The 27,917-nt window shown below is 56.1% G+C and overlaps 1 protein-coding gene across 5 annotated transcripts; it reads right to left on the bottom strand.

Moving 5' to 3' along the window:
• On the bottom strand, positions 1–27,612 carry Gramd1a (GRAM domain containing 1A). Of its 5 annotated transcripts, XM_013121781.3 has the most exons (21): positions 27,486–27,612; positions 26,506–26,794; positions 13,918–14,134; positions 13,416–13,436; positions 12,626–12,710; positions 12,378–12,481; positions 12,194–12,289; positions 11,094–11,174; positions 9,782–9,894; positions 9,230–9,380; positions 8,648–8,846; positions 7,960–8,103; positions 6,073–6,191; positions 5,846–5,988; positions 4,670–4,773; positions 4,415–4,588; positions 4,232–4,319; positions 3,475–3,486; positions 2,990–3,097; positions 2,743–2,863; positions 1–479 (listed from the first exon to the last, which is right to left on the bottom strand). In XM_013121781.3, the coding sequence occupies exons 2-21, from the start codon at positions 26,766–26,768 to the stop codon at positions 387–389; spliced, it is 2,436 nt and encodes an 811-aa protein (XP_012977235.1). In that variant the 5' UTR covers positions 26,769–26,794; positions 27,486–27,612; the 3' UTR covers positions 1–386. The 5 variants fall into 5 exon arrangements, with proteins under 5 accessions (XP_012977235.1, XP_005081838.1, XP_040591338.1 ...); XM_005081781.4 differs by lacking the exon at positions 3,475–3,486 and having other exon boundaries at positions 27,486–27,611; XM_040735404.1 differs by lacking the exons at positions 26,506–26,794; positions 27,486–27,612 and adding an exon at positions 22,602–22,811.
• Between the last annotated feature and the right edge of the window lie 305 nt (positions 27,613–27,917).

Raw genomic sequence — 27,917 nt, forward strand, 5'->3', positions numbered from 1 at the left:
GCCATTTCCAACCCTTTATTGAGGTTGTTATCCCCAAATAAATATAATACATTAAACCCAGAGATGAGGGTCTCGTGCACCCCAAAAGGTGCCCCCCACAACCCCAGCTGGGCAAAATAAGTTAGTTGGGGGAGGAGCCTGCCAAAGGTCAGGCCAGCTTCCTGGCCGAGCGGGCAGCGGCAGCTGGACAGCGCGCACACACAGATCTAAAGTGCTTCTCGTGTCTACGGCACCCAGGTCTGCGCAGCTCCTGGCGGGGCCACTGGGAGGGGTGGGCAGGAACCTCCCGGCGGCGTTCAACACCGTGCCAGCAGTGGCTGCCAGGGTTCCGTGTGTCCTTCCGTCCACTTGGGGGGGGGTTACGGCTTCTCAACCAGGAGTCCTCCTCAGGGGAAGCTGTCCTCAGGCTGTGGCTGAGTGTTCAGAGGAGGGTCCGGGATGGTAATTCCTTGATGTAACTTCTCCAAGGAGAACTTCATCTGCCGGAAGGGATGGGGGAGGCAGGATGAACTTACAGTCTAACGCTGTCTTGCACAGCCGTTTCTCAAAGTGCAATCCGAGGACCCAGGTGGTCTCGGTTTAAACCCTGACTCTACTGTCACTAACACCGGGCAAATTCCTTCATTGCCATGGGCTAACTTTTCTTTGCCTGAAGTATGAGTGAATAACGTCCCAGACAGCTTTATAGGATTACATCAGAGGTTTGAGGGTGCTAGAGTTTACCCAGTGACATTCACCAAGTACCTAGGGCTGAACCAAAGGATGCCACACACGCCTCCTACACCTCGTCCATTTACAAAAGGACGTCAAGATGCTGCTTCTATCTTAAATCTGAACCTGACTCCCACAGGCTGGCGTGCTGAAAGGTCTCCACCAGAGGGCGCTGCTGTGGAAGGCTGCGGAGCCTTCAGAAGTAGGGCCTAACTGTTCTTACTCAGGTTACTAGGGGAGGCCACTGAGAGTCAAACCCAAGCCCTAATCCCACTTCCTGGTCTGTTGCTCTCATGTTCCCAGGACACTCCCCCCATGACTGACAGCACATCTTGAGCTTAATAAACATTTCCTCCTTTTATGGTCTGACTGTGAAGTGTCCCTCACCCTGGGCTCAAGTCCTCGAACACTTAATCCGCAGCTGGTCTGGAGGCTAGCTGGTGGGCCTCGGCCACTAGGGATGCGCCTTGTGGATTACAGCCTGGCTTTCTTCCTTCCTTCCGGGCCCCGTTTCATCTCTATTTCCTGATCCCTACACCTAACCTGAGCAGGAACCAAGCTAGCGACGTGGACGGAGCCTCCCGGCCACAGTCTAAAAACCACGAGACAAAACAAGGCTTCCCCCAGTTGCTAAGTGTTGCCAGGTTGGGGAAGAGAAATCAACCAGTTCACCTTGTGTCTGCCACACACAAACGCCGGTCACGGAGAAAGTGACTTCCTGCTGCAGGGCTGGCTACAGGACGGGTCACTTCAGGCTGGTGGCAGCAGCCGTGCTAATGGCTCTTGCTCTCATTAGCGTCTGACCGTGAGTTGGTACTCTCAGAAATTTAGTCAAGCACTCTACCATTAAGCCACGCCCCCAGCCCCTCACTGGGGGATTCTAGGCAGGGGCTCTACCATTAAGCCACACCCCCAGCCCCTCACTGGGGGATTCTAGGCAGGGGCTCTACCACTGAGCCACACCCCAGCCCCTCACTGGGGGATTCTAGGCAGGGGCTCTACCACTGAGCCATACCCCCAGCCCCTCACTGGGGGGGTTCTAGGCAGGGCCTCTACCACTGAGTCACACCCCCAGCCCCTCACTGGGGGATTCTAGGCAGAGGCTCCACCACTGAGTCATGCCTCCAGCCTCATTAAACAGTATTTCTATCAATCCCTTGAGTTCAGGTCTGATGCCCTCAGGAACCAGACAGAGCCAGCCTTCTCCCCGTGTTTTCCTCTTCCTATCGTGGGCATCCACCCTGGTACCTCAAGTTTTCCTCAGTCTTCCACAGCTGCTGGCTGTGGTCCTCTCGGGCCTAAGGGCATCACTATATGGCGACAGTATATTCACCGAGCACCTACTGCATGCCTGGGTGAGGCTCACCAATAGCAAGTACATGAAGTGTTTCCAGTGCGCCTGGCCCTGCTCCAGATGTCACTGTGGTCTCGGCTTAAAGGCTGGCGTTACTCTCAGAATTACTTGCTCAGAAGAGGCAGACAAGGCTCAAGTGACAGCCACTTACACAAGGTCATACAGCAGAGTGCCACCTTGGCTGTCCCCTGAACTGCACAGGGTGGCCCCGTCAACTCCCTGTTGGAGATGGGACCCAGACGCCCTTGGGAGAGTCATTCCCCTATAAGCGCATCTAAGCCCGAGGCAGGCAGGCGACCAAGCCCAGTCCAACCTGGACACTCTGATTGGCTGGCGGAAGGATGCGCACGTGACCCCAACAGCTAATGGCAGAATGCTACCCTCTGCACGTCCGCCCAACCAAACCCAGCCCGCCGCCAGCAGAGTGGAAAGATGGGATGCCTACCACTGACCGCCCAGTGGCAGGATCCAGCCGCGCCGGAAGCGCGTTTTTCAAGGAGAAATTGTTGTTGTTGTTCTTGTTTTTCCCTTCTGTCCCATGGACTTCCCTAGCAAACTGAGAGGTCACTACCAGGCCAGGCTTCCCCGTTTTACGACAGGGGAATCAAAGACCCTGAAATGGGGGCGTCCTGACCCAAGGCCCCACCGCCCCACAGCCCCGCGCGGGTGCCTTGTACCTCATCCAGGAGCTCCACGGATGCTCGAAGGATCTGCCTCCACTTGTGCACCTCAACGCTGTGGAAGTGCTTCTGCAGAGCCAAGATCTCGGCCCACTCCGTGGCTGTCTGCGGGAACTTGCTGTGGAGACAGACAGACAGACAGACACACACACACAAAATAAATAAATCCACGTGAAGGGTCTCGCTCCCCTTCAAGGCTGCTTCAGCTCCGCCCCCCCACCTCGTCCTCAGACTCTCCACTTACCCCTTGGCCAGTGCCAGGCTGTGCCAGGACTCAAAGGTATGGGCCGTTCTCTCGAGAGCCCAGAGGCGGTAAAAGAGGAGGGCGTTGAGAGCGATGAGGACGATGAGGCTGCGGACAGAGCCAGAGATCAGGGGATCCCGGGATCAGGATGCTCCCTGGCCGAGAGAGCTGCGCCCCGCCCCCAACGCACTGTCCCGCCCCCAACACGCTAGCGTAGCCATACCTTAAAGGGTACCGTGGTGACCCACCCTTTTCGGGGGAGGAAAGAGACCCAGAGGGGCGACTAATATGCCTGTACAGCCCATAAGCAGAAAAAACGGCTCACACTCTGACCTATGCCATGCCTACATGCTTGCCCGGCCGCACTAAGACGTCTTCCTTGGAAAAGCCAGGGACATTGAATAAGGAGAGAGAATGCTGCAAGGGGTGTGAGTTGTGCGATGCAGGGGGGAGGGCAGCGGGGGGGGGATAATTCAGGGCCCTACCTCACACAGATCCTGCCGAGGCAGCAAGGGGAAGACAGAGATGTGAGAACTGCCCAGGGCGGTTGCTGGTACCCAGACCTCCTCCTCCTCCTCCTCCACCCAGGGCAGCCAGCTCTGAGCCTGGCAGACCACAAGTTTCTCCTCGGTGACCTCAGGAAACTGAGGCCTCAAGAGGCCGAGTGTGTGGCATGGGTCAGCTTGAAGCTGGGACAATCCTCCTTGCTTTCCCCCCGGAGCGTCCTGGCCTTCCCGTGTGCACAGTTCTCCAAATGCTCGATGCTCCTACCCAAGCCCCACCATCCTCTGCTTCCCCTGAATCTGATGGCTTTCCCATCTGTCGCTCCATCTCTCTCCAACCTCCCCGCCACTCCTGTGGGGCTCTCGGACTGCTATGTCCCCAGCTGTCCCCAGCTCAGGACTGGCTGCAGGAAGGCCAGAGTAAAGCGTATGCACCGCCTGACGTCTTTTGAGTGGCTAACTACACACATTTTGTCTCTTCTTCCAAAAAATGTCTCCCCCCCCCCCCCCTTTCATCTCCCATGGTCCCCAGGGTGGCTGGCTGGCTGCTGTCCCAAAAGAAAGACAAACTGAGCAGCACACGGGGACTTTGCTGGTCACAACCCCAGACACCAACTCATGCAGTTCTCCCGAGTTGAGCCCCACACCCCAACCAAGGCAGGGGCCCAGAGAGACCCAGGCACCCGATGATCACGTCATACAGCCAGGCCTCGGAATCCTGGCCAGCCCCCTTACTCACACAACGCTGATTAGGACCAGGGCACTGGGGATGCCTGCCCCGGGGCCCTGATCTATGGACGGTTCCGAGAAGCGAGAGCTGAGGGAACCTGCGAGAAACAGGCAACCTGGGGTGAGCCAGGCAGACCTCAGGGACCACCACCACCTCCTCCGGCTGCCCACCTGGATGAATCATAACGCGCACCTGAGGTGTGCATGCTGGCCCGGGTGCAGGGGTCCGGGTCCGGGTGCTGAGGCCCGTCTCCGTGCCCCCTCCAGCTCAGGGGCCGTTTCCGTCTCCGCAGGCCTGATAGCAGTCCACGAGCATCCTTCCCTCCTTCCTCCAGGGACAGCTTCTCTGCCTTGGCGAGTTCCCGCTCTGGGGGACCGGAGCTGACTCAGGATGTCTGTACGTACCTAGCTGGGCCCCACAGCCCCCGCCAGCCTCCCGTCCCCCTACCCAGATGGTGGAAATAATCTTCAATGCCACTCCACGAGTTCTTCTCAATGAGAGACTTCACCAGGCTCCACGGCTGCTTTCGGTAGCGGATCTCTGAGGACACACTAGGACCAGGCGCAAGGGGGGAACCTAGGTCAGGTCTGGGGGAGGGGAAATCTATCATCCACCCCAAACGTCCTTCCTATGGCTCAGGGTAACCCGCAAGCCTAGGCCCGGCCTCTTCAGCTTTTACCTCCACACCTACACTTAAATCACACAGCCTTTGGTTTGGGGCTGTACTGGAGACTTCGGATCGAGGTTCCTACCCCAGCTAGGCAGGAGCTCAATGGGTGAGTCACGCCCCCAGCCCCTCCCCGGGGGGATTCCACACCAGCCCTCTTCATTTTTTTAAAATTAAATCCTGTGATGGTTTTCTTGCCCAGGACAGCTTTGAACTCACTGCAGCCTTGGGATCCTCTGGTCCCGGGCTCCTCAGAGCTGAGATTATCGGCCTTGCTCTCTGGCAGCAAGGCCTATCTAGAATCCACGCACTGTCCTTGATGCTACGCCTAACTGGCCCTGGCCCCTACGCCTCTACCCAGATAGCAGAGTGGGAGGCCTCTTCTTGGTCTCTTTGCCCCCGTTTGTAGCCACAGGGAGCCTGTGTGTGTGTGGAGTCCACGCAGGACCCGGATGGGATACAGGCTGATGGTAAGCCCACCATGAAACCTGGCAAAGCTTCGTGAACGATCACGGATTGAATCTCACCTCCTCCTACTCCAGCTACTCCCCTGCTCCCACCTCAGGACCTTTGCTCCAGCCATTCCTAACCGGAAGCCCCCTCCTCTGGTTATTGTGAAATAACCCAGAAGGCCATCGGCGCCAGGAAACAACCCCCTGCCCCTCACTCCAGCCTCCTGAGAGGCGGTGAAATGAAGATCAGTCTGCAATCACTTAATTCATTAGAATTTCTCCGGTAGAGTTTGGGGTCCCTAACGGGGCGGGGGGCGATTTTTGTCACTCAGGCCTAGGATAGATGTTTGATAAACAACGGGGCACATGAACTACTCTATTCGCTTAGACACACTTCTCAGTTCTCCAATGAGCTCTGCCAACGGTGGTCCCTGGGGCTACCCTCTGAGCCCCCGCCAGGGTAGGAGGCAGCCCTGGGATGGGGTAGAGCACACCGGGGCTCACCGGAGCCGGGTCTTGTTCCGGGCCAGACCTAGGATGCAGTAGCGGTGGGCGGTGTAGAAGTAGTCTTGATACGGGATACCCTGGGTGAGCACCTCGGAGTCCACCACGCACCCGCCCGCCTGTGGGCCTCGCCGGAAGAGCGTCTGTGGGGAGCCGAGGGGCGGCAGGGAGGTCAGGCCCGCCTCACACACCCGCCCCACCCGCGCGGCCCCCACGACCGGCCCCACCTGTGTCTCCACCACAGAGGCACTCTTGGGGCCTAGGGGGTTGCTGATGGGGATGGTGTACGTCAGGACCCTGCGTTGGTGGCACTTGCTGTCGCTGCTCCAGGGGCTCAAGGTCACATCTAGGGGAGGGAGGAGAATAAGGACGCTGTCTTCCTTTCTTTGCTCCCGGGCTGGAGGAGACTCGGACTTTCCAGGAGGTTCCAATCCTCTGGGGGATTGGTTCCCAACGGCACCACCCTACCCCAGTCACTTTCATTCTAGACGACAGTGATAACCACAGCTGGGACGCTTCCGCGGCTCAGTATTTCCCGACCCCTTGTGGAACCGCCTCGTCCCCTGATGTAGCCATGTATAGCTTCTCCAAAGCATCAAATGAGGGAACCACAACCTTTGGGACTCTTTTCCCGGATGTCTCCCCAACCCTCACACCCACCCGACACCGAACGCGGTACCTCTCCAAATATCCTTCCGCCTGGGTCCCCATCCCACCACCCTCCACGCTCCCAGTGGAGTCCCAGGCCTTGACTTCCCTAATAAATGTCACCTCTATCGTCTGGGGGTGGGAGGTGTGTGTTGCAAGAGTGTATCTACGCCTGTGCATGACCCCGAGTGCAGCCGCACATGCGCGTGGGAGCCCACGGGGAGCAGAGAAGGACCTTGCGCATCATTCCTCTCCAGGAGCACCCGCCTTGTTTTCCCAATGGCCTGACGCTCACCAACCGGGCGAGGTTGGCTGGCCAGGGACCAACCCTGCTGGTGATGGGGCCAGAATCAAGTGCCACAGTCGCCCAACTTCTAGTGCCCGGTTTTTAGAGCTATTTTACTTTTAGTGTTTTATTGTTATTGTTATTGTTGGTGTTGGTGTGTGTGTGTGTCCATGCGAATGCAATGCCTGTGAAAGCCAAAGGTATTGGATCCCGCTGGAGCTGGAGTTACAGGCAGTTGTGAGCAGACCTATATGGATGCTGGGAACTGAACTTGGGTCTTCTGCAAAATAGTACATGCTCTGGACTTCTGAGCCATCACTCTAGCTCTTTAAAAACACCCTTTACTGCAGGGCGTTGGTGGCACACGCCTTTAATCCCAGCACTCGGGAGGCAGAGGCAGGCGGAACTGTGAGTTCGAGGCTGGGCTGGACCAACAGCCTCCAAAACAATACATAGAAACCCTGTCTCCTAAAACCAAAAAAAAAAAAATCCTTTACTACATTCTACATTTATTTCTTAATTTGTGTGTGTGTGCATGTGTGTGTGTGTGTGTGTGTGTGTGCGCGCTCACGTGTGTCAGCACGTGTACCTGCGTGTCAGAGGACAACGTGCGCAGTTGTTCCCTCCTTCCTTCCACTGGGTGGGCTCTGGGCAAGCACTGAACCATCTTCCTGGCCCAATACTCGACTTTTTCATGTGGGTTCTGGGTATCAAACTTGGGTCCCCATGCTTGCACAACAAGCACGTTGGGGACTGAGCCCATCTCCCCAGCCCCAGCTCTACTGGATCTAGTCTCCTGAGGCATTGTGTCTGTTCTCCTTATCTCTGCCGGCTCAAATTTCTACCCCGGGATCATACCTGGCTAAAACCGAGCCTAAACATACGCTATCTGCCTTGGACATTCCATTGCCCTCCAGGAGTCTGAGAGAGTAGACGCTACGCATCTGATCACTAACGTGCACTGACCAGACTCTTAGTGCAGCTACTGCTTGCCGACATTTTCCTAGTAGCAACTTTTCATGGTAACGCAGGCACTACAAGCACACCCAGTGCGCAGGAGAAACTGAGTCAGGGAGAGGCTGGACACCCCCTCCGAGGCCACTTGGCTAGCCAGAGGGTGGCGCACGGTCTGCCCCTGTGGGTGTTAGGCAAGGGTGCCTGGGCTTCCGTCGCCCCTGACCTGTGAACTTGCACTGCTGTAGGAAGCCCTGCAGGAACGGCGAGTCCGAGAAGAGCATCTGCTGCAGACGCTCGGCGCCCACGTGGAAGACAGAGTTGATGAGGAGGCGGCCAGACAGGTCGGGAAGCAGGGCGGCCAGGTCACCTGGGCGACAAAGGTGTTCTTGTTATGTGGGTAACACCCATCCCATCCCCTGGGCCAGCTGTTCCTTCTCACCCCCAGGCCTCCAGGGTGGAAGGACAAACGCATCTTCCTGAACACGAAGACACGCAGGACTCTGGAACAATACTCAACCCTTCCTACCCCCTCGAGGAACCCCTCAGCCCTGCCGACAAAAACCACCACAACGGCGCCCACTGGCGCAGACCCCTACGGTCAGTTGGAGCTGTTCGTCACTTCAAACCAACTGAAGCCAAGCCTGGGATTTTTGTTATAGTTGCTGTACAGTGTCAGGCAGTCGGGCCTGGGGCTCTATCTCTGTGCTCACAAGAGAAAAGTCTGCCGGAAATTCAGTATAGAGAAAATGAATGTAACCGGCTTTACGGTCCGCCTCTTCCGGCCACATAATCCTTAATGCAGGGCCGTCGGAATGACATCCCTGGCCACCTGCACGGCTTGCCCTGTGTGCCAACGCCTCCCCTCTCACTGGGCATAACCAAAGCGAATGAAGTGGGGTCACCCGCCTCACCTTCCTCCCCCGTGGACGAAGATGAGTTACTCGTGTCCGTCAATAGTTCCTCTCTGGACAGCAGATCCAACGGGCCCAGGGATGCGGGCCCGTCTGGCGGGGCTGGCTCAGTACTTGGAGGTTCTGCTACTGGGGCCATTGTCTGGCTGGAGGAGGCACCCAGCTGGCTGGCTGGCGGTTCCTCCTTGTCCTCCTCGGCCTGCAGAGAAGGGCTCCATCCAGCCTTCAGACACCTCGACTCCAGCCCAAGGGTTCCCATGGGTCAGCAAGACTGTTTTAGTGACCAACCCTGGGGACGTGACGTCTGGACCTGGGGGCTCCTGGCTAGCTTGACAGGGGCCTCAGGGCCAACCAGGGATGAGGGCTTACGCCAATGCTTGACCTGCCCGCCTGCCTCCTCCCCTCTGTGGCTCCCTTTCCTCCCACTCTGGTGTGTTTTCCCATTTACCTCGTCTGTCTTTGCCCTCCCCACCCCCCCCCCAACTCATTCCTCTGCCAAACTCCTGCCCCCACTGACCGTCCATGCTCCCCCCCTCCATCCGCAACCTCCCCATCCCTCTCCACAAGCGCCCACTTGCTCACCCCGTGGTCTGCATCACTGCTGGCTCGGGAGAGGTTCGGGGTGACCTGGCCACGCCTTGAACCCACAGGGCTTGGCTCCTGGCTGCGGTCAGTCGCCCCTGAGGGGGTGATGTCACTGAGTGCGATCACATCTCCTACCTCTTTGGGACTCCTGCAAGGGAGAGGGGGAAGCGGGAGATGACTGGACCTTCAGTCCCCCACAGGCTCTTCCCCCCGGCCCACACCCCTGGCTTTGCATAGTAACCTCTGACCACCCCGCACTTAGCAGATCTGGGAAAAGATATGGCCGGGCATTGGTGGCGCACGGGAGGCAGAGTTGGGAGGGTCTCTGTGAGTTCGAGGCCAGCCTGGTCTACAGAGCGAGTTCCAGGACAGCCTCCAAAACAATACAGAGAAACCCTGTTTCAAAAAACTAAAAACTAAAACAAACAACAAAAGATATGTTCCATGTTTATCAACATTTTGTTTCTGGACAGCAAACCCAAGGGACCCAGGAAGGTTCCTCTGAGACTCCCGACATCCCCTTTGCGCCACCTCCCACCTCCAACTCACCCAAGGCCGTTCAGTTGTAAGGGGCAGACATAGTCTTCGTCTTCACTGGTGAGGCCCAGCTCCGAGCCATAGCACTGGTGGACCAGGTGCCAAAGCTCTCGGGGACTCAGTGTCTAGACATAAGGACGGATGCAAGGTCTTGTTCCCATGGCCCAGCACCAGCAGTTCTCTTGGCTTCCACCAGGGGGCAGCATGGCTACCCACGCCAGAGCCTACCCTTCTATCTCGCTGGCCCTGGGTGCTACAAGCCACACCTTAGACCTCCTAAGTACACGATGCACTGGCCAGGGGAGCTTCCTATTTTTACTCGGGGAGGGGAGGTCACACAAACGAATCAAACTCTGCCAGATTCCGGAAGAGCCCAAGGGCTCCTTCCCTATGCTGTCCTGTCTCCACTGTCCTCCATACGTCCCCGGGAAGCCCTTCCCACTGCCCACGGCTCGGCTGGGCCACAATGACCACAGAATAACAGCGTCTAATGGTAACAGCCAAGGCCACGGCAGTTGCTGGCACTCTTACAGGCTCTGAGTAAGTGCTAACTCAAAGCAGATATTAGTGCAATACTATCAGGACTTCAGGACGAGATGTGTGCGGCAACCCCTTCAAGGTCACCCAGCTGGGAGGTGACAGCACAGAGATCAGAGTCTCAACAACGCCTAATCCACCCAACCCGAGCCCAGCCCGCATCCTTCCTGGGAGCTATGAAGATGCACCCCCCACCCACCCACTTTGGGACCAGCCCCAAGCCATACACAGCTACTTGGGAGTGAGGCTAAAATCGAGGGGTATGGATTTTGGGGTTCCTCTGTCCTTGTCCTCTTTGGGGGGGCGCTGCCCACATCAGGCTGAGTGGAGGTCTCTGGTAGTTCTTGCTTTTGAGGATGACCAGTTTGGAGCTGCCCTGAGGGACGGGTGCCCAGGGGAGATCAAGGCACACAGGAGAGGGGGTCTGAGGGGTGTCACCTTCTACGCCCCTCCCTCTCTGCTAGCAGAACCTCACAAGGAGGCTTCCCTGGGCACTGAGGACCGGTCTATACCAGTTCCTTCCTCCTCCATCGGGGACTTGGCTTCATTGGCTTCAAAGCCAGACGTGGGGACTCTTGGCCTACCCCCCCCCCCCCCCGAAGACTTTTGGAGAAGCCGCAGATGTACAAGGCCTGGTGTCCATGGAAGTGTTGGGAGTTTCCTATAAATTTGGGGTCCTCCCTGGTTAAACCCATCCTCCACCCTGAGCACCATCCACCCGCTGAGCATCACCCAAGCCCACCCTTTGGTCCTCCCATCCCCCACCCTGAGCATCACCCACGCCCACCTTCTCAAGCAGCGCATTCTGCCAGAGGCGGAAGATGAGGAGGAAGCAGCGATCACGGGCCCCAAAGGAGGTGAAGAAATGCTGCATGGAGAGAGGTATGAGAGCAGAGAGACGCCATGGGGAGGAGGCTTCCGGGAGGTCCCTTCCGACATCCCTTTGAGCCACCTTCCCCACGCCTGGAGCCGAGACAGCCTAGTCCTCTTTGCTGTCAAGGACGTCTAACTCTTCCAGCCTTGGGCAGACAAAGCACAAAGGGAAGCCTGTTGCCCAGTCTTTCCCTGGTCCTTCCTGTTTCCTGCTAGGACCCAGAATGACGTAGCCAACTTTCAGCCAAATGAACACCAGGTGTGGTGCTGTCCTGGAACTAGGGAGCTAGAGGCAAGACCTGGAGTGTGAGGTCAACCGGAGCAAAGCAACCAGACCCCAACTCAAAAGCAAATGAACAATCGAGGTCTTAGGGGCCCAAGAGATGTCTCGCTGGTCTACAGGGCTTCCTGTCCTTACAAAGGACCAGGCTGAGTTGCCAGCACCCACCTCAGGGAGCTCACCACCATCTCTAACTCTAGTCCCAGGGGATCTGATGCCCTCTTTCTGCTTCCAAGGGCACTGCAGGCATGCGGTACACATTCATGCAGGACAAACACCCATACCCACAAAATAAAAAGCAAATATTTTGAGACAATCAAACAAGCCTTTAATGCCAGCACTCGGGAGGCAGAGGCAGGCAGATCTCTGAGTTCAAGGCCAACCTGACTACAAGGACAGCCAGGACTATGTAGGAGACCCTGCCCCCCAAAAAGAAAAAGCAAACAAATAAGATCTAGGGAGATGGCTCAGTGGTGGAGTGTTTGGTAGGTATAAAGGCCTGGGTTCCAATCCCAGCTTTGACTGGGTGGGGGCATCTGAATTGCAGGATTCACGGGAAATTGTAGGATCACTATGTCGTAGGACGTCGTGGGAGGGGACATTGCATACAAAGGAGAAACCCCAGTCAAAATGAGGGGCACAGAGGCTGGAAACACACGGGGCCCTGTGAATCGGGGATCCCTGCGGTGGTCCTGTTACCTGGCTCCCCACGTTAGGTCCAATCCGCCACTCACCTTCTCACTCTCGGTACAGATCTGAATGGCGTTGGGGATGAGTTTAGCGGTCTTTTCCTTCTTCAGACAGGTCACTTCCTTCAACTGGATGGAAATCTAAAGACGTCACAGGGTGGTGAGAACGAGCCCTCGGAAGCCCTGCGCACCAGGAGGCCCCTCCGTATCCACCAGCGGCTCAACTCACTGTGGTCTCCCAGCGGAAGATGTTGCTGTAGAAACATATCCAGTTCTCGGAGAGGTAGAGGCGGCCCTGGAGGAGGATCTCCCGCTGCAGGGCACAGGAGTAATCTGAGAGTGGTGGACGGAGAGACAGGCAGACATCTGAGTCACACAGGCTGTGGCCCGGCAGCCCACGGGCCAGCGGGGAGGCCCGAGGGAGCCCAGAGGCAGGGATCCGGGTCAGAAACTGGGGCTGGGGGCGCGGAGACTCACCCACGATGAGGCGCTCCGCCTCAGGGAGCTTGCTAAACAGTTTCCGGAAGTCCTCATTGCGTTGTTTGTATGTGGGACTCAGCATCTGCCAAGAGGTTTGGGGCATGGGGACCCGAGTGCAGATTCCAAGCCCCTGTTTGGCCCCCAAAGGCTTGCAATCCCTCTCCGTCTTCTCAAGGGCCTCTTTGTTCATAATACACACGTCACCATGAGGTCACCTGCCTTTCACTGACTTAAAAACATTATGTATGCGTATGACTGTTTTTCCTACATGTATGTGCGTGCACCATGCGTATGCCCAGTGCAGGTGGAAGTCAGAAGAGGGCATCTCATCCCCCGGAACTGGAGTTACAGACAGTTGTGAGCTGCCATACACGGGTGCTGGGAATCGAACCCGGGTCCTCTGGAAAGCGCAGCCAGTGCTCTTAACCACTGAGCCATCTCTCCAGCCCTTACTTGCCGATATCATTCATGAGCCAGGCTCTGTGCAAGTTACCACCACCGGCATCCGTAAACCCTACTCAAATTCCAAAACCCCTTGGGCCTTGCAAAATTGGGCTGCTGCTTCTTAAGGAAGGGAGAGGCAGGCTCAGACAGGTCAAGTGACTCGCCCAAGGCCACGCGTAGAGAGGATAACGGTAGGCATCTCATCGGGTGTGTTAAGCAGAGGCTTCTCACGTATGGGTCTGTCAGTATCACCCTCGCCCTGCCGGCTCTGGGCTGGGGCTCCCGGCAGGCAGGCAGACAGTCCCTCCCATACCCTTATCAAGCCCTGGGTGCAGATACTCACACTGTACCAGCTGTGCATCTTCTGCAAGAGAAAGAGATGAGTCAAGAGGAGCCTGCAGTCTTTTTTATCTTTTATTCTTCGGGGGGGGGGCCTGCCATCCAGCTCCCAAATAAAACTCCATGTCTGACTGTGTGGCTCAGTGGCTGCCCCCCCCCCCCGCGTCCTGATGTCCACTTTTTCCGCTCCTTCCCTCTTCTCTTTTTCTCCTTCTATTTATTCTCTCTGTCTAGCAGCCCCACCTACCCCTCTCCCGCCTTGCTATTGGCCATTCAGCTCTTCATTGGGCCAATCAAGTGTTTTAGACAGGCAAAGTAACACAGTTTCACAGAGTTCAATAAATGTAACACAAAGGAACGCGACACATCTTTGTATCATTAAACAAATATTCCACAGCATGAAAGAATGTAACACATCTTTAGCTAATACTTCACAATGGCAGCTCTTGTCCCCCCCCCCCGCCCTCCCCCGGCCCTCTCCCAACCCCACCTGAGCTCACACCCACCTTACTGTTGCGGATGAAGTTCCTGCTGCCCAGGCTTTGGGTGCTGGGGGTCCCAGGCACACCACCCTTCTCTGAGGAGCTATCAGACCCCTTCTCGACCATGGTGCCTGGTTCCGGCTCAGGAGCAGGAGGCGGCCGGCTTGGGGGCAGGAGCTGCAGCCGTTTCCGAAGAGATGGGGAGCTGCTTGGTGAGTTCCGGCCAGAGTGGGGTGTGGTGCTAGGAAGAGAGGAAGAGGAGTAGGTGGGGGGTTGGGGGGGACAGGCCAGGGGCAGGGATGAACCTGATTCCAAAGGCGTCAATCATGCCGTAGCTCCACCGGCTCACCCATCTATCCATGTAACTATGTATCCATCCGTCCGTCCGTCCATCCGCCGACCCAGCCACATACCTATCAGTCCTTCCACCCACTCATGCATCCGGCACCCATAAACTTTCTCATCTACCAGCCCACCCCTCGATCCATCCATCCTTCCAGCCCCTCTTCACCCACCCATTCACCTACTTGCTGTCCCTCTGACCCTAGAGCCTGTCCCCTGTGCCTCTGCTGCCTCACTGTAACCCAGGGAATGGTGACCTCACATCTAGCAGTTTCGGGGATTTAAAGGACTCAAACTGTGGAGTCTCTTTAACACAGCCAGGCACAGTGAGGCCTGTGACTCAGTGACACCTGCTAGCTTATGACCACCAGTGGGGGAGGGGGGCCAGAGGTCAGCTTTTGGAAGTCAACTCCTTTCCTTCTACCATGGATCCCGAGGACTGAACTCAGGAGATCAAGCTTGCACGGCAAATGCTGTTACCCAATACGCCACTTCGCCGGCCCAACATCTGGTAAGTTTTAAACATTACCGTACTAAGTCATTCCTGAAGCAAACCTTTATTGACGAGTGACGCCCAAAATGCGAACCTCAGCACCTTCCTTTCGTAAAGTGCTATTGGCTTTTATTTATTTGTGCGTACCACAGGTGTGGCCCGTGGAGAGCAAAAGAGGGCGTCGGATCTCCTGGAGCTGGAGTTGTGGGCGGTCGTGAGTCACCGCGCAGGTGCAGAGAACTGAACCCAGTTTCTCTGAAAGAGCAACGCCGGCTCTTAGTCACCGGGAGCCATGTCTCTGCCCCCGCCCCCCACGGCATCTTCCTTAACGCCTTTTCTTCCCTTGCCCTCATTCTGATCTATCTGTCCACAACCCCAACAGCTCCAAACCTACCTCCGGGTCCCCTTTCCCTACTGCTTGCCTTGGCACACAGACGACATACGCCCCACAGGAGCTTTCTTTGCGTTTTCTGCTCCTACCCCTGCCCCACAGTCTCTCCTCACCCCCTGGCCTGGAAAGCTGGCGACCAGCTGGGTCAGCACAGGGTTTACTCTAAGCCCTGACTTTGATGTGACCAGGTCCGGCCACTTCCCCATGTCCCTCCAGGCTGTCCCAGTTCTTTAAACTCCCCAGGGTCATTCCCATGGGCCCCGGGGGAATTTCTGTATCTGTGGCTCCCTCCATCCCAAAAGCCCAGCCGCAGCTTCAGCATAATGGCCCCCAGCGCCTCTTCCGAAGTCCCCCAGCCGAAAAGAGGCTCCTCCCTCCAGCTTCACGAATCCACACTATCTACACTCGCCCTGCTCATTTGTTTACCCAGTTCATTTATTGCCTGTCCTAAGCTGTGAACTTGAGGAAGTCTTGGTCCCTGGCACCTGAACTGAAGACAAGGCGCATAATAAATGCTTAATAAACACCGTGAGACTGAATGGACAGCCCCGAGCTGGCCGGAACCGGCACTGACAGAAGCCTGAAATATGGCTTGGTTCTGGCGAGTTGACTGCCTGCCCGAGGCGGACATTAAGCAAACGGAACATTCTGGTAACTGTGCAAACGCTAACCGCAGTAAGGGCAGGGAGGGTGAGTGGCGGGGACTTTAAAGGGACACCACTGTTGACTTCTTATCGGAATTATGTCAAGCGCTCCAGGAGTGATTGATTTTTATCGCTGCTCAAAGACACCGTGCTTAGTCCCACGGCTGTCTGACTTTACTGTGGAAACTGAGACCACAAAACCCTGACGTGGTGACCGAGGGAAGCACGGGGGCTTCTGGGAAGGATCTGAACTCCAGGGATGAAGATCTATTTTGGGGTACAAGAGGGATCTCCTCTTTCAAGAACTTTTTTCAGAATTTAGTCCTCTCCTACCACGTGGATCCCAGGAATCAAACAAGGGGTGGTCGGGTTTAGCAGCAAGCACCTTTATCCACTGAGCCATCTCAACACCCAACCCCCATGTTTCTTCAAGTGCGTCTCTCCTGTCTGTAATCGTTAGTAATGCTGGTCCCTCTGTCCATACTGCCCTTGCACTTACTTGCCCTGTAATTGTTTTGGAGAGAGAGAGAGAGAAAGAGAGAGAGAGAGAGAGAGAGAGAGAGAGAGAGAGAGAGAGAGAGAGAGAGAGAGAGAGAGAGAGAGAGAGAGAGAGAGTGTGTGTGTGTGTGTCTTTTTTGCTGAGCTGGGAATTGAAACTAGAACCTGGGATGCTTAGTGGATTTTTTGCCACTAAGCCAAGTCCCCTGTCTCACTGGGGGAACCTAGGCAGGGGCTCTACCACTGAGCCACACCCCCAGCCCCTCACTGGGGAATTCTAGGCAGGGGCTCTACCACTAAGCCACACCCCCAGCCCCTTACTGGGGGATTCTAGGCAGGGGCTCTACCACTGGGCCACGCCCCCAGATCTCCTTTACTTTTTGAGGCATTAAATTGTACAGGCTGGTTCTGAACTCATTCAGTATTCTAGGCTGGGACTGAATGTCCAGTCTCAGTCACCTGAAGAGTAGCTGGGGTAACAGGCCTGTGTTTTTGATGACTTCTTTCTTTCTTTCTTTTCTTCCTTCCTTTCGCTAAGGTTTGGTTGGCATTGCTTTTGTAATAATATCAAGAAATCACTGAACACTTGGTATTCAGTAAGCTTGCAGGCCACACTACCGTTACTCAGCCCTGAAATTTATTTATTTCTTTATTTCTTTGGTTTTTCGAGACAGGGTTTCTCTGTATTGTTTTGGAGGCTGTCCTGGAACTGGCTCTATAGACCATGCTGGTCTCCAACTCGGTTCTGCCTGCCTCTGCCTCCCGAGTGCTGGGATTAAAGGCGTGCACCACCACTGCCCAGGCAGCCCTGAAAATCTTATGCACACTTCAAGACTCTGGTGCACCCCTCTCCGTCCTGCAGGCCCCCATACCCTGCTGGGGCAGCAGTCACCCAGCGGTGACTTTTCTGTGACAACAGTTCCATGGGTTTCCAGGGACAAGCCTTGGCGCTGTCTTACTTCTCACTCTGCCCTAGCCCTGCTGGGATGGGCGGCGAGAGAAAGAAGGAGTCACATGATCTTAGAAAAGTGAATTCATTTAATCACTTACACGATTAAATAAAAGGACACGAACAGTGGCCTGGGCCACTACCTCTCCCCCTGGGCCAACTCAGTGCCTCTGGTCACCATGCTCTGGTGACCGAACTCAGTCTGTCACTAGTACAGACCAAGCAAGCCCATGCCAACATGGAGCACGTCAGAGCGCCCCCTGGTTCTCAGGCTATCCCGCCCTCCTTAGGCCAGGAAAGCCCTTAGCTCTTCCCTGGCCCCCATCATCCGAACTACTTCTCCTCTGGTTCTTCCCCCACTGGACATCAGGGGAACTCACCCCTGCGCTCAACAGACACACCTCCAAGCTCTATGCCGGCCCCCTGACCTGCTCTCTTCCCAGATTATCTGCCAGCAACATGTGGCTCCTTGGCTCCCCGTCCCTCTCCACACCACCTCACTGGTGCCCACGGGTCGGGGCGGCACCACCATGCCCAGAGCAAAGCGTCACACTTGCTTGTTCCCTCCCAGAGTGGGATCCAAACACACTCAGACTCAAAGGCTTTCAGTCTGGGCCATCAGTGCCTCCCAGGGAGCCTCGGGCCAGCATCCGAGTCTTCCCCAGCCTCTCCCTCAGCCTCGCTCACTTTCACCTGGTGTTCTGACCTCCTGGGGCTACTTGGAGGAGGCCGCGGGGCATGTCAGACAAAGGGACTTTCCCTTCACACAGCTGCAGAAATGGAGTGACAACTCTTGCCACCCATCTTCCTGGAACTGTCCAAGACGCTATGGTGACCTTGGAGGGACCCCAGCTGGTGCCATCCGGCCTTCCTAGCGCTGTCTAAACATATACAGAGCACTTACCCCGCAGCTGGCGGTGGGGACTCAGTGCAAGCCATAGATTCCAGCTATCTGCCTGTTGGGACTGGCTGTGCCAACCAGGGGGCCCAGAGCATCAGGAAAAAAAAGCCTCAGAAATCAGGACAATAGCCTTCGAGACCCACCACTGCCATAAAGCTCAGCACTGCCCCCAAGACACTACCAACAGCACCGGGAACTTGTCTGAAATGCAGATTCCAGCCAGAGGTGGTAGGAATGCACTCCTGTTAATACAGTACTTCAGGGCTGAGACAGGAGGATCACGAGTTTGAGACCAGCTTAGGCTGAATTGCAGAGAGTTGGGGGGGGTGTGGCTCAAGGGCCTTGAACACACTGGCTGGGGGCATGGTTCCTCAGCAGACTGTCTAGAAGTCACCATCGAGGAGCTGGGGGTGGGAGTCGGCAGAATCTGCCCACCAGGAGCTGGGAGTATGGTTCAGGGTTAAGAGTGATTGTCTAGCCGGGTGTTGGTGGCGCACACCTTTAATCCCAGCACTCGGGAGGCAGAGGCAGGCGGATCTCTGCGAGTTCGAGGCCAGCCTGGTCTACAAGAGCGAGTTCCAGGACAGCCTCCAAAGCCACAGAGAAACCCTGTCTCGAAAAAAAACAAAACAAAAATAAATAAATAAAAACAAAAAAAGAGTGCTTGCCTCGAACATCCAAAGCCCTGGACTCCATTGCCAGGATCACCCACAACACAAAAGAGAAGCACAAATTCTAATTCTCTCTTCTGGCCCGCCCCACCAGAAACCTCAACTTAGAATTTGACACACACTGCATTCTGACAGGCTCATTAGGCACAGCGAGGGTTACTTAAGTGAGCCAGACTGCAAAGGCTCAGTTAGCCGGGCAAGGCTCCCTGAGGCCAAGGGCTGAGGACAAAGAACAGAGCTGGCAAAGTGTGGGAGAAGACAGGGTTAGACTCACTGGGGACATCAAGCTCAGAGCCAGCACCCAGCCTGGCAGCTGAGGAGGACACTCAGGCTCACAAGGCAGGCCTGAAGACCCTGGGCCACCGTCCTGGCTCCAGGGAGGAGGTGGCCTCCTCTCCCCTCAGGCCTGGCCTACTCTGAAGTTCCAGATCCACTGGAAGGCTGGCTGGTGGCATAGACAAGCCAAGCTCACCCCCAGTTCCTGCTCCTGGATGGGACAAAGAGGAAGTTCTCAAGGGCGGGCGGGCAGGCGGGCGGGCAGCAGAGCCCCAGGGCTGCCCAAGCCAGTCACCCAGTCCTGGTGGAGTGAAGGGAGGGGTCACAAGTGGGGAGAGGAGGACCGTTACCGGGCGGACACTGGGAAGAGGCTGGCTTTCCCTTGTGCGAGATGCTCCTGGGCCTCAGAAACTGCCTCTGGACAGAGGGGCAAGAACACACAGGTGTGCAGGAGAGGGAAAATTAGCTGGAGACACACAGTGTCGCAGGCAAGCTTGCCTGATGAGAAGCCTATCTCTCCTGTCTATTTGGAGTCACAAACATAAGCAACCACAGCACTGTAAGTATGCCATACAAAATGCCAGGAAAATCAAACAACACACACACACACACACACACACACACACACACACACACACACACACACACACACACTACAGTCACACAGAGCCCCAGAATTCATTCCCAAGTCAGACAAACACAGTGAGTACAAGATAAATTAGCTTCACATACAAAGCCACAGGGAAGTTTCACACCCAAGACAAGAACAACCGCCACAAACCTACTCACGAGCCACCTGGTCCCGGCACCCGGTGACCCAGACATACATCCCCTAGGGCAAGAACAGAGCTGGCTATGTCATCAGGTCAAGCCACACATTCTGACTGTCCCTCTGACTTCAGTGTGTTCATCGGGCAGAGAAAACAAAGCAAAGGCTAGTTCTCAGGGGGGCGAGGAATGGCATTATCAGCCGTCACAGTGACAGAACCCTGACATTTCCCACAACCACGGGGGACCCGGGAATAAAGCTGCAACAGATACTGGAGTGAGGCCTGGGGCGGGCTACACACAGAGCAGTTAAGGTGACACCCACGGTCCCAGGAGAGAGGGTCCTCAGGCAAGAAAGCCACAAGGGGTCTCTCTGTGTCTCTCCACAGACAAAGCCACAGAGGGTCCGAGAGGCACACAGAATCTCCCACACACCCAGGGGTAAGCAACAATGTCACAGATGGATTCGCGGGTGAACCCAGAGGTAAGTTCCAGCCACCCACAGACACACAGCAACGTCACAGATGAACACACACAGCTTCTTCTTGTCCACTGAGTCAAAAGGCTTTCAAAGGCGGATGACGGGCAGACAGCAGCAGGGCTCCAACCACATGCAGACGAACTAAAATCACAATTGGGTGCTCACACAGCTGCAACTCACAGAGACCTTTGGAGGCACGGGTGTTAATTCACTGTAAATTACAGGCACAGCCAGCTAAGGAATACTGTGACTGCTGTACACTTCGAGCCCCCAAGGCCCGCCTCAAGACATTCCAAAGTCACAATGAGGCACCGGCTCAGAATGTATAATTTGCACATGGCGTCACAAAGAAAATGGATGTGTGCTTCACACACAACCACGGTGGGCCCAGGAGTCCCAGATGCACTCAGCCCGGTGGCCATGGCACACAAGATGACAGATAACACGCAGAGAGCCACGCGAACACTGCCCCCCAAAAGATCCCAGCTGTTACAGTTACACACACACACCCCACTCAGAGCTCAGGCACCTCTAACACTATCACAAACGGAAACTGGGTGGGGGGCGCAGGGAACCAGGCGGGAGTGGGGGGATCAAGTCGGAACACACGCGACCTCCACCCTGCCTAGATCTCAGTCCCAAAGAAGATCCCTTCCCCCCAGCCGCCACGACAAACGGGGACCACCAACCCGATGGGCTGCGGGGCCTGCCCGGTACCGAGGGGGGTGGGGCTCCTCGCGGTGGTCCCTTCATATCCGGGAGCCGGGTCAGGGCTCATCAAGAGGGACGATCCAGGCCTGGGGGAGCGCCCCGCTGCCCGTGCACGTCCCAGGCCGGCAGTGACGCCCCAAGCTCGGGCCTCGCCGCCAGGATGCAAGCCCCCACGTACCCCGAGACACGTGTCCCCGCTCCCGGTCCCCATCGGGGTCGCTCCTCCATGCACGAGCTCTTGGGAACTCGCTCCGGGGACCCCTGGCCCCGGCCCGATCCCGCCGCCGGGCCCCGCTCCCCACCCCGAGGTCCGCTGCTTACTCGAACATGGATGCGGCGGCGCCCCGGCTGCAGGGCACGACCCGGCCGGCTGCGCTGAGCTGGGCCTCCCCGGGCCTCGCCTGCCTCGGCCGCCGCCCCCAACGGACCCCGCGGCCCCGCACAAAAGGCCGGAGCCGCCGGAGGCCGCCGCGGCGTCAGCGACACCCCCTTCCTGCTCCCGCCCCTCGCGTCACGGCGCCGCCCCCGCCGGGAGGGGGACCGGGACACGGAGCGCGCGGGCTTCGGCCTAGGCGGCTGGGGAGATCTGCACCGACCGATGCGCAGAAGAACATTTTATTCAAACTAAGCAGCCTGGGCCGGGCGCGAGAGCGCACGCCTGACACATCCCAGAGCCCCAGAGGATGCGGCAGGAGGATTGCCGTGAGTTCCAGGCCGGCTTGGGCGGCACCGTGGAGTCCAGGCCAGGCTGGACTACAGAGGGAGAACTTGGCCTTCGAAACGAACAAGCAGACAAACGAAGCGAGTCTCAGCACCCTGGCTTCTGCCCCCCATCCAACTTAAAGGAGGTCCCGGGAGGAACCGGAGAGGCGGGGTGGGGGCGGGGTCAGGCTGATGCTGGGAAGAGCAGCGGGTCTGGGGCGGAAGCTTGGGGGGGAACCGCAGCCGGGGGGCCGGGGGGCCTCTTCCTCCTCTCCCCACCCAGTCCCTGAGCCTCCATTCCTGCCTTAGAAGTTTCCACTTGCCTGGGGACATCCACCCCCCAACCCCCCAGCCTAAGTCAGACTCCAGCCCACCCGGCTCTCAGCGCTGTGCTGTGTGAGCCTGGGCAAGTCCCGCCGGCCTGGGGGGATGGGGGGGCGCGCACTGCTCGGTGGCAAGGGGTTTCCCCCAGAGCAGCGCAGGGGCAGGGCTCATCAGCGCTTTTGAGACTGGGAAGCCTGCCTAGCCTCAAGACGGGAAATGACCATACATTGCAGTATGGAGAGGTCTTGTGCCAAGCCAACCTGCGCACCCACTCTGGTTGCGAGCCGAGGGGTCACGGTGGTTGTCGTCCTTGCCGGGGGGGGGGGGAACACAGTGTGAACCCTCCCAGCTTGGGAACCCAGACGGCCAGCCCTCTCCATCCCCCCCCCCCAGCTCCGTGTCCAGCATCAGTAGACCCACCCGGTCCTGCCTTGGTCTCCTTCCATTCCTAACCCACGCTGCAGCCGCTTGCAGCCAGAGAGCCTGCCAACAGCCAAGCCTTGGCTTCAAGCCCTACACAGGCTCCACCTCATTCCTTGTAATGACAAAGTGCTCACCTTGGTGACCAGAGCCCTCCGGATCGGCCCCTTTCACTCGTCTGGCTTCTGGGCCTCCTCCCCAGCCTCCAGGTTGCTCTTTCCCGGAGTCAGCCTGCCTCCCTGGCTCCTCCCGCTTGCCTTGGGCCTCGGGCCCTTTGCCCCGCTATCCCTTCTGTGCTAGGAAACTCTTACTGCGTGGCTGCCTTCTGTGTCCGCTGCTCTTTTTATACTTCCGTTGCTTGTTTCGTCTTTGAAAGACATTTATTTTGGTGGTGAGGGAGTTGGGGGTAGGGTGGAGGGAGGGTCAGGATTTCATTATGTAGCCCAGGCTGGCCTCAAACTTTTTTTTTGTTTATCGAAACAGGGTTTCTCTGTGTATCCCTAGCTGTGCTGAACTCACTGTGTAGACCGGGCTGGCCTCAACTCACAGATATCTGCCTTTCTCTGCCTCCCAGATGTTGGGATTAAAGGCGTGGGCCTTCAAGCCACCAAAATTTTTACAGTTCTGTTTTGTCTTTTTCGAGACAGGGTTTCTCTGTGTAGCTTTGGAGCCTATCCTGGCACTTGCTCTGTAGACCAGGCTGGTCTTGAACTCACAGAGATCCGCCTGCCTCTGCCTCTCCAATGCTGGGATTAAAGGTGTGTATCACCACCACCTGGCTTACTTTTTACATTTTTTAAAATAAAGGGTATTTATTTATTTCAAATAGGAAAGTATATAATGGCCATCTGCCTCCCTACCACCATATGTATTAAGTGTGCATATAAATTCCCATTAGTTTGTTTAAAGATTCTGAATTGTACCTAAGGAGAACGGAAAGTCATAAAGGGTTTAAGTGGGAGACCGCGGCACTCAGATCGTACCAAAAAGATCACTCCAGAATTCTTTTGGTTTTGGTGGTTGGCCATTTTAGCTGGATTTTTGTTTTTGTTTTTTGTTTTTCGAGGCAGGGTTTCTCTGTGGCTTTGGAGGCTGTCCTGGAACTAGCTCTTATAGACCAGGCTGGTCTCGAACTCACAAAGATCCGCCTGCCTCTGCCTCCCGAGTGCTGGGATTAAAGGCGTGCGCCACCAACGCCCGGCTTGGAATTTTTTTTTAAAGATGAATTAAACTGTTAAGCTGATGTACTGGAGTAGGCCTTGGAGGCAAGTAGGATTGCTGTGAATTTTAGTGTAGCTTGCTCTACATAGAGAGCTCAGGCCTGCCAAGGTTATACAGTAACTGTCTCAAAAATCAAAAGGAAGGGGGGATACTGAGGGAGGGCAAGGACATCCTAGCTGTAAAGTCCCGTGCTGTTATCCCTGCATTATGGAGGCTGAAACAGGAGGATCATGAGTTGAGGTCAGCCTGGGCATTTACAATGCACGACCCTGTCTCCGAAAACAAACAGGCTGAAGAGCTGACTTGGTGGTTAAGAGCATGGATTGCTTTGGCTGAGGACCTGATTTAGGTTTCCAGTACTGACAAATGCATGGAACTCCAGTGTCAGGGGACCCAGCGCCCTCTTCTGGCCTCCACGGGTATCTACATGCGCATGCACAGACACACACGCAATGCAGATTTGAAAGCAGATAAGCTTTAACAGTTACCACCAAAGGCCCAAGTGCTTCTGCGTGAGCATGCTGGGTACCTACTGTATTGAAGTCCGGGGTGGGTCCGTCTTGTGCAATTTTGCTACAGCATCCAATTTAACAAGTCAACCTATTGTGTAGTATCTTTGAAAGAGATACACACCCAAACCCGATTGTATCCTTTTTGCAGCTTGCTTTTCCCTCCGGCTTGGTCACCCTAGTTTCTGAGACTTCTGGACGGGGCAGAGCTCTGCTTCCTGAACATTCGCTCTTCTAACCCATCTTCCATGCTTGGGAGAAAGCCCAGCGCGCGCGTGCGCGCGCGCACACACACACACACACACACACACACACAAAAGCTTCTTTCTATTCAAGGCCAGTTAGTCAGGTTCTTTCATTTTCTGCCCCTCTGCCTTTGAACCTCTTAGTTTCTGTCTCCATGGGCTAGAGGTGGTTTTTCTTTCTTTTTTTCTTTTTTTTTCTCTTTTTTTTTTTTGGTTTTTACGACACAGGGTTTCTCTGTATTGTTTTGGAGGCTGTCGGTCCAGCCCAGCCTCGAACTCACAGAGATCCACCTGCCTCTGCCTCCTGAGTGCTGGGATTAAAGGCGTGCGCCACCACCGCCCGGCAGAGGTGGTTTTTCTTTGCAGAAGTTTTGTATACTGGGTGGTTCTGTGTGTCAACTTGACACAAGCTGGAGTCATCAGAGGAAGGATCCTCAGCTGAGGAAACACCTCCATGAGACCCAGCTGTAAGGCATTTTCTCATTTAGTGATCAATGGGGGAGGGCCCAGCCCACGGTGGGTGGTGCCATCCCTGGGCTGCTGCTCCTGGGTGCTATAAGAAAGCAGGCTGAGAGAGCCATGGGAAGCAAGCCATGAGCAGCTCCCCTCTGCATCAGCTCCTGCTCCAGGATCCTGCCCTGTTTTGAGTTCCTGTCCTGACTTCCTTCAGTGATGAACAGCAATGCTGAAGTGTAAACCAAATCAACCGTTTTCTCCCCAGCTTGCTCTTTGGTCATGGTGTCTCGTCGCAGCAATAGAAACCCTAACTAAGACATTTTGTTTACATATTTTTTCCCACCTGTCAGCCACAGCAGGAAGTAGCTCTTGTGATGGCTGGTGGCGCATTTAGAAATATGTCTTGCCACTGGAGATGCAGGAAACCACACTTGTGCTCACATTTGCCTTGTGCGTGGTGTTATTTTCAGTTTTTTAAATTAATTTTAAAAACATGTTTTGTTGCTTTTTAATTTTGTGTGTGTGCATATGTGAGAGAGAGAGAGAGAGAGAGAGAGAGAGAGAGAGAGAGAGAGAGAGAGAGAGAGAGAGAGAGAGTGATTATGTTGCATTGGTGGAGTCCAGAAGAGGACATCTCATGCCCCGGTGCTGGAGGCTGGAGTTACAGGTGACTGAGAGCCGCTTGATGCGGGTGCTGGGAACCTAACTTATGGTCCTCTACGAGAGCAGGGCATGCTCTTCACTTCTGAGCCATGGCCCGTGTTTAGTGTCAGCCCATTTCCTTGTAGAAACAAAATTCTGTGTACAACGTGCCACCTTCGTTTCATCGCCCTAACCCAGGTCCTGACCCATAGCCGGGGCTAGTCTCCCTGGCAGCGTGCGTTTGGACCCGCAGTCACTGGTCCCGATGCACATGCCTGAGCTTCGCGGGTTCTGATGGTTAATTCTGCTGGCTTCGTTGGATTGCTGCACATCTAGAGGATTAATGAGGCACAGCTCTGAGTGTGGCTCAGAGTGCATTTCCAGAGAGGGGGAAGAGAAGCCTTGAATGTGTGTAGCTTACTCCTGAGCCGGGGGAAAAGAGGAAGAGAACTTAGGGCTGGCGTTCCCATCTCCCTGCTTCATGATCCTGAGACATGTGAGCAGGCAGGCAGCCTCCTGTTCCTGCTGCCACAGCCTCGAGATACTCTGAGCACCTTACCTCCCTTGCCATGATGGATGGTACCCAAACAAATCCTTCTGTAATTTTTTTTTTCGAGACAGGGTTTCTCTGTGGCTTTGGAGGCTGTCCTGGAACTCACTTTGTAGACCAGGCTGGCCTCGAACTCACAGAGATCTGCCTGCCTCTGCCTCCTGAGTGCTGGGATTAAAGGCGTGCGCCACCAACGCCTGGCTTTCTGTAATTTTTTCTTGCTAGGTATTTGGTTATGCATAAAAGAAACAATTGATATGCATGTCTATTTCATAGCTTCATATCCAGGCTCCGTGGGCTCAGGCTAGACTCTAATTGCTTGCTCTCCAGTACACCACCCAAAAGGAGTCCACACTTGAGCTAAGGCCACAGAAAGGGGCAAGACAAAGACAGCTCCCATTGCGTTCCCGAGTCTGACCTGTCCTGAGAGGGACACTCCAGGTCCGGGGTCTTCGGTCTCTGAAAGCGTGGTGGATTTGGGGTGCCTGGAGGTGACTCCGCGTCACTGGATGGAGGAGTTATACGAATGGTAGGCACCCCCAAGAGCCTCCAGGACTTAGGGGAGAGGTCCTGGATGCTGTCAGCCTGTGTCTGCTGCTCAGCTGGAGAGTCAGGTGAGCCCTGGCCACCACCCTGGGCCCCCTGGAGAGCCCAAGGCAGCAGGGGCAGGAGTTCAGCCATGAGGACTTTGGACAGCAGTGTGGCCCCTAGGGGAGAGAAAGAAGAGAGAGCTCTGGTACAATTGTGGGGTGGGGGGAGTTGTGGCAGAGGTCTGGGTGACACTCCCACGCCCTGCTGACATCCTACCCTCACGACTCTGAGCTCCTGTGTCTTTCTTGGAGTACTGAAGGCCCTCTAGAGATAAAATGTCCCAGCGCTGAGAACTCAACCCCGCAGAGCCCAGCTCACAGAATGCTCCGCAAACAGCTGCTCACGTGCCCTGGCTGGATGTCTTTCCTAAGCGTTCACTATGGCTGTACTCTGAGACCCAGACACCGGGTCCCCTTCACACGCAAGGCCAGGCCTCACTGGGCTTCATCATGGCTAGCCGGGACAGAGAAAGGCAGACGTTCGGACTTTCCTGGCTTTCTCAATGCCCCAACCAAGACAAACGAAGGGAAAGTGACCCTGATGCTCGCACAGCCGTGGGGAAAGCAGGGCCTGTGCCCGTGTGATTAGAGCCGCCGGCGGGGTCTGGCAATGCCAGGCTAGAGGCTGTGTCTGCTCAAAGGAGAACACAGCAAAGGTTTCTTGCCATCCAGCTGACCGAGGACAAGGGAAGGGTGACTGGGCGTGGGTGGAGGGGCACCCAAAGATGGTTTTTCTTAGTTTGAGGAGGACCCTGACGCTCAGGCCTGGCTAGGACCCTACCAGCACACTAGAACCCCAAGCCCCTACCTTGTGAGTTCTTCTTCTGTCCCACAGGGTTCAGACTTCTCTAGGATAAAAGAAGCCCTGGCCCTTCCTTCTCTCCCTGAGGTGGGCTGGGCCTGAGACTCCTGACCTTCAGGCCGGAACAGCATGTCTGACTGGAGTCCTGTTACCCTCTGGCCAGCTGTTCCTGGAAGAAAGTGTCGGGTGGGGGAGGGGCGGGGATGTTCCTACTACGCAGGGCACCTAGGAAGGCCTCCCTCGCTTTCCTCCTTCGGGGCCTCTAATGGTCTATTGCCTGTTTTGGCCCGCTGTGTAGCTTCCGCCCTGAGCTTCCCAGAGCCGCTCCCCGCCCAAGCTCAGGGACCGCCCTAATGGCCGGACACCCCCGCCCCACCTCACTGCACACCTCTCTCCCGTACCAGCCATCCCGCACAGCTCAAGTGAGGTGCCCACATC

This window comes from Mesocricetus auratus, unplaced genomic scaffold, assembly GCF_017639785.1.
Source record: "Mesocricetus auratus isolate SY011 unplaced genomic scaffold, BCM_Maur_2.0 Super-Scaffold_100046, whole genome shotgun sequence".
NCBI classification, from domain to species: domain Eukaryota; kingdom Metazoa; phylum Chordata; class Mammalia; order Rodentia; family Cricetidae; genus Mesocricetus; species Mesocricetus auratus.

What these genes read in the sequence shown, in the direction of transcription:
- Gramd1a (XM_013121781.3), bottom strand. Translation starts at nt 26,768, where the DNA reads ATGGCTGAACTCCTGCCCCTGCTGCCTTGGGCTCTCCAGGGGGCCCAG. An exon ending in TCTTCCGCTGGGAGACCACA is followed by an intron (nt 12,290 to 12,377) that starts GTGAGTTGAGCC and finishes TGACGTCTTTAG; the next exon opens with ATTTCCATCCAGTTGAAGGA. An exon ending in TTCGTCCACGGGGGAGGAAG is followed by an intron (nt 8,104 to 8,647) that starts GTGAGGCGGGTG and finishes TTTGTCGCCCAG; the next exon opens with GTGACCTGGCCGCCCTGCTT.